The 6,220-nt window shown below is 44.1% G+C and overlaps 1 protein-coding gene across 3 annotated transcripts in view; it reads left to right on the plus strand.

The window, feature by feature from the left end:
* SYT11 (synaptotagmin 11) overlaps window positions 1-5,586 on the plus strand; it is a 15,066-nt gene extending 9,480 nt beyond the window's left edge. The window contains exons 3-5 of one of the 3 annotated variants that reach the window (XM_058159958.1): window positions 1,104-1,227; window positions 3,484-3,798; window positions 3,986-5,586. In XM_058159958.1, the coding sequence (XP_058015941.1) occupies window positions 1,104-1,227; window positions 3,484-3,794 (435 nt within the window). In that variant the 3' untranslated portion in view covers window positions 3,795-3,798; window positions 3,986-5,586. Of the gene's footprint in view, window positions 1-1,103; window positions 1,228-3,483 lie in introns of all 3 variants that reach the window. The other 2 variants (XM_058159960.1, XM_058159957.1) reach the window with 2 other exon arrangements.
* Window positions 5,587-6,220: the final 634 nt, after the last annotated feature.

Here is a 6,220-nt window from a genome sequence, read left to right on the forward strand (position 1 = left end):
CAACATCAGTCATATATTTAACATTTCAATGACAATTCATAGATTATTAACAATAAAAAAAACCGAAAGAATAAGAAAAAATTCAGTTTTTCTTCATAGTGTCCTTTCTAAAATATCATTAATAAATCCATAATAACCTTCAAAGAGTTGGTATTATGCTAAATGATTTAAATACTGAGAATGGAATCTAAAATGAGAAAAAAATGTTTGAAGGCATTGAGGTTTGAAGGGATGTAAAAACCACCAACACGGAGCCTAAAATTCATTTGTCGCTAAGCAAGTATCTTGGCAAGTTTTGCCCCGTTTTACGACTTTTTCGCACCACGTTTGTTAAGCGAGTCACTGACAGGTGTTAAAATTAGTCACCCTGGTTATTAAGCGGATCTGAGTTTCCCCGTTGAGTTAGCTTCATCACCAGGTCGCAAATATGTCGTAAATATGAACCAGTTGAGTTTTGATCACAGGACCATGGCGACGTTGGAAAAAAAACGGGTCGCTGAAAAACCGTTCCAAGTTCCTTTTTTCTTCTTCTTTAAAGCGCTGTTGTAACTTTGAACGGTCCCTAAATGAACTATTGTAAGTTGAGGGCTACCTGAATTCCATTTGGTCTTCTCCAGGAGGGGCTGTAAATTCTGTACCTGTTGAGCATCCTGGGGAACTAACATGGGGGTAGGATCCAGAGAAGATTAGAGAAAAGCAGTGAGGCTGATACAATCATCAATAAATTGATTTCTGGTGTCAGGAGCGGGATCATTCTAGAGACCAGAACATAAGGTCTCTAGAATGAGACCTTATGAAACATAAGGGGAACATAAGGAGAATGCTGAAAGTGGCGCGGTGGCCTAGAGGTGGATCTCTCTCCTCGCAGTCAGGAGGCTGTGAGTTCGATCCTAGGTAGAGGCAGATATTTCTCTCTCTGGGCACACTGAAAAAGTATCTGCTGGGCGGGGGGGAAAACTCCGCATTGGCGACAGGAAGGGCATCTGGCCAGTAAAACAGTCAACTCCATTCAGGGATGCTTGGCTGAACATGTCCAGAAGTTGTTCAAGTATCCTCAGGTATCGTAAGGCGAGTCCTCCAGAAGATGTCTCTTCTCTTTCCAGAAATGCGTCAGCAGAGGAGAGCTACAGGTGTCCTTGTCCTACCAGCCTGTCACACAAAGGATGACCGTCATGGTACTGAAGGCAAGGCAGCTGCCAAAGATGGACATCACTGGTCTCTCAGGTAGAAGCTATTTTCTTCAGCCTGTCGTTGGGTTTCCTCAAAAAATCCGGGGTGCTGAAACGTCGGTGGACTGTCAGTGTTGATCCCGGTCCATTATGCCAGAGTTCCCCTACGTTTCCGGGTTGATGGCCTGGAACCAGGGGGGAAAGAGGGAATGATCTGGGGAGAGAGGCGCGCGTGTGTGTGTTTGAGCGCCCGCAACATTCATGGCAACGCTTGCGCGAGTGGGACGGCGAGTGTTTGTGATGACGCTCGCGCGAGTGGGGCCACACCTGTTCTGACCTAGGCCGCCTTAGAAAGTGTAAAGCACAACCTTAGTCCAGGCAAAACCTTTTTTATTTTCACGGCTGCGAATTGTTGTCATTCACAGTCCGCAAGGCTTTACAAACAGTCTTTCAATGGAATGTTTATAAACACCCACCTTATCTCCCTTGGAACGCTGCCAGAGATCTAATTGCCACACGCAGGGCAAGGCCAAGCTTGGCACAGAGTGAAACAGAACTTTTTCAAAGCTTGAACCGACCAGATGAACTAATCGCTTCCTGCAAAAGCTCGTGTCCCGTTCGCTTCTCTTTTATGTCTTATGGGCGGGGCCAATCATCCCCAAGCCTTACTCCCAAGTCGACCCGCTTTCTTAATTGTTTTTTGTCTTCTGGCAGCTCTGCGCATGCGCACACTGGGAACAGGCTCCCGCTGTTCTTCTACCTCGCTGATGTCAGATTCCGGAGGCAGCACATAGCTATCAGATGGCCTTGGCCCCCCTATTTGCCTCCAATGCAGAGCCCTCGTCCGAGCTTTCCCCAGCCCCCAGGACTGGCCCAAGTTCCTCCCCAGCCTCCTCACTGTCCAATTCTGCTGGCCGCTGGTGGGCCACAACAAGACCAGAGTGGGGCCATATACGCACGAGGAGATGCGTCCATGCACACGGCCCAGTGACAGTTAGACCACGGCTTAATAGTGGGCCATGGGCTACAGGTTAGGGAACCCTGTGTTATGCAATCTTTTGCGGAGTTTTTGGTGGTCTCCGAGGTTGGTGCTCCAAGGTCTATAGAGTTGAAACCTTCGGTTACCTGGAGCTTCTCCTGCTGACACAACATTTTATATTTGTCCATCATCCAGGTCATAGTTTGCCCCAAAGGTCCTTTTTCAAAAAGCCAGCTGGACTTTGGTTTGTTCTTGGAAGACGTTTCACTTCTCAGTCCAAGAAGCTTCTTCGTTGTAGTCATCTGGTTGTTAGCGCTCCCTCTGAGAATCCTTCCACCCTTCAGTCAGAACAAAAGAAGCTCCTTGGATGGAGAAGCAAAATGTCTTCAAAAAAAACCAAACCCCCCAAGTCCAGTTAGTTGCCTTGGTTTGCTTTAAGACTGCCACAAAAAGTCGTAAAATTGGTTCCGTATGATCTGTTGTAGGAGTATCACAACTTAAGAACCGTTAATGGGCAGGCTCCACCTTAAAAAGTTACTTGTCGTCCTCGATTTACGACCATAATGGAAGCCTGTCCCTTATTAGTCGTAAGTGAAGGATGACCGCTAACTTTTTAAGGTGGAGCCTGCCCATTCTTAAGTTGTGATACTCCTAAAACAGGTCACCCACATTCTGGATCAGTGGTGAATAAACTGATTTCTGGGGTCAGGAGTGGGATAATTCTAGACATGGGGAAACATAAGGAGAATGCTGAAAGTGGTGCGGTGGCCTAGAGGTGTAGCTCTCGTCTCACAATCAGGAGGCTATGAGTTCGATCCTAGGTAGTGGCAGAGATTTCTCTCTCTGGGCACAATGAGAATATATCTGCTGGGGGAAAAACTCCGCATTGGCGACAGGAAGGGCATCTGGCCAGTAAAACCCACTCACCGCCATTCAGTTGCCCAGACTCCATCTCTCAAGGGATTATGGAGTTGTTAAAAGTTGATGATGAGAATGCTGTAGTCTTCTCATTGAAAGACGGAACTGGGTAGCCGTCCTGATAACATAATGCGGTGAGGGGGAAGGTCAAAATTGGTCAATCTGTCAACTATCTAGTTAGCAAATCCAGGAAAAAAGACTCCTGGGACATAAAATATAAAACTCTACTGAATAAGCCACAATTGGCACAGCAGAAGCAAAACCGGCTCTGGTTTTTGCGCGCAAAAGCAAGTATATAACGCTTGTAAGTTTGAGGACTAGCTGCAATCCTTTACATCGGTCTGCGACTCCCCGGAGAAGCAGCCCTGTTCCTGGACTGTGTTATTGGCCTTTCTCTCTCTCCTTTCCCTTCCTCAGACCCTTACGTCAAGGTGAACGTCTACTACGGCAGGAAGCGGATCGCGAAAAAGAAAACCCACGTGAAGAAGTGCACTTTGAACCCCATCTTCAACGAGTCTTTCATTTACGACATCCCCACCGATCTCCTGCCGGATGTCAGCATCGAATTCCTGGTCATCGACTTTGACCGGACCACCAAAAACGAAGTGGTCGGACGGCTGATCCTAGGGGCGCACAGCGTCACGGCCGGCGGAGTGGAACACTGGCGGGAAGTGTGCGAAAGCCCCCGGAAGCAGATCGCAAAGTGGCACAGCTTGAGCGAATATTAGCAGGGTACACGGGGAAGGCGCGGGTGGGTCGATTCACACCCGCGCCCCACCTACAAGAGACTCTTCCCCCCCTCCCCAAGAAACCCCTCCCATTCCCCCCCCAAAAAAACAACCCCTTCTATTTTAGCCGTAGAACTGACCGTTTCCATAAGAAGCAGCTGACTGATTCTTTGTTGTGACGTTGTTTACAGGGCCCGCACACATACACACAGCGACACGCAACAACACGTACCCGGGTTCTACAAACCGTGGGAAAGGAGGAAAAAAACAAAAAAAAAGAGGAAAAGAGTGCATTAATTTTAAGAATACCACAAAACCTATATTTAAAAAAAAACAAAACGAGCGTAATCGCACTACTATTGCATGCTGAGTACAGACGTCGAGAAAAAGAAAAAAAAAAGAAAAACACAAAAAAATTAGTATAACTTAACCAGTATCGAGATGCAGGTTTGTTTTTTTTTGTTTTTTTAATTAAAAAAATGCAATTTATCTGTCACTACGAGAAGTTGTGTTTTTGTGCTGAACAGTCTTTTGCAGGTATTCACAACTGGTTCTATTCAGCTTTTCTTCCCGACTTCCTTTTTTTTAAAAAAAAATAACAATTATATATATATATATATATATATATTCTCGTGTCGATTTGCTGGTTTTTCTTCGCTTGCCCTTATCTCTGTTAAAACCTCTTGCCGTTTTTCTATGATTTGGGTGAATTAACTTCGCTTGTACATAACACGCAGTGGGTTTTAGAGGCATTTGTCTAACAAACACGAATTTCCTTTTTGGAACTGGGGCATAAGAAAAATAAAAAATGCCTGAATGGCAAGCGGCTGTTTAAAAAAACCAAAAAAAACCACCATTTCCTGTAAAAACAAATGTGGGATTAACTCAGCAATGGACATGACGTTATCAGCAAATTCTTTGCCTAGGGAAATTTCCGTGAGCAGAAACTGGCCCTCTTTCCTGCTTAATCGCTGAATAAACTTTCAATTTAAAGAAGCGTGGTTTTTTTTTTTTCTCCCCAATTTTAATTTGCACACAGAAGCAAAAAAGATGTGCTTTTATTTTTATTTTTTTTCCTTTAAAGAATAAAGGAAAACCTGGAATAGTTCTTAAGGAAAAGTGCTCAGGGTATAAATAGATTTAGGGTTATTTTCAGGGGTGTGGAGCCTGGCCTTTTGGGTTTCACTCGAACCCCCTGTTGGCATGCCAAATCGACAAGGCCGATGGGAGTTGTGATCCAGAAGGACCCATGGTTCCCACCTGTTGTCTTTTCCAGGCCTATGGAAACAGTTCTATTTCTCCACAGGAGTCGTGGGAAAACGAAGGATGATTTTTTAAAAAAATAATAAGAATAGAATAATAAACTGCCACCATCGCCATAATACATGGGAATTCTTTTCATGAAAGCTGCTTTACCATTAAAATTTCCCCGAGATGTGACGTAATTTTTCCTCCCCCCCCCCTTTTTCTTTTCTTTTCGGTTGTCATCCAGTTCTTCTCCCCGACCCCTTTTCCTCTTTTTCTTTCTACCTTGTGTCTGTTGTAAAAAAATGGTTTTCAAAATAAGTAAATTAAAAAGGAGCTTAAAAAAAACAACGAAGTTACAACTTTGCGTCAAAACAAAAACGAAAAGGCAAAAAAAAAAAAAATTGAGAAAAAGTCGAGCCATGTACAACCGCATAAATGCTGTTATACTAACCTAACCAACATGTAATTGCTATGTGTAACGTCAATATTGTTTTAATGCATACCCGGACATTCAAATAAAAGATGGAGTCACTTTATTAACTTTTTCGAGCGTCGTTGTTGATTTTAGCAATGTGCAAGAGTTTGCAAATTCCCACGCATCATGCCAAGTGAAAAATTTGCTTGCAGGCCGATTAACTCCAAAAAAAAACCAACAAAAAACCTACAGGCAGAGCTCAACTTACAATAGTTGGATTTAGTGACCATTGTAGTAAACTGCCCCCCCCCCAATCACGTGATCAAAATTCAGACGCTGGGCCACTGATTCATACTTATGACGATCAGGACGTCCCAGCTGGGGTCGGTACTAATTTCACAGACTAATTTCACAAATCCCCTTAACAAAGGTGGCAAGGGAAAGTCGCAAAAACGAGGCAAAACGCGCTTCACCGATTTCTCCCTTGGCAACATCAACGTCGGGCTGAGCGGGGTCGTAAATCGAGGACTGCCTATGTTTTATTATTATTTTCCTCAAAAGACGTTGCGTTTCTTCTCCAAAGAAGCGTCTTTCGCTACTGGAAGCGGAATAAAATGGGATTTAAAAAAAATAAAAATGGAATTCATTCTCTTTAACGGTTTGCAGGAATTTTTTTTTTTAATGCTAAAAAGAGGGATTGAGATTACACGGGTTTTACTATTAATTTCCCCCCTACTTTGCCTGCTTAAAAGCTTCCAGATTT

This window comes from Ahaetulla prasina, chromosome 17, assembly GCF_028640845.1.
Source record: "Ahaetulla prasina isolate Xishuangbanna chromosome 17, ASM2864084v1, whole genome shotgun sequence".
NCBI lineage: Eukaryota > Metazoa > Chordata > Lepidosauria > Squamata > Colubridae > Ahaetulla > Ahaetulla prasina.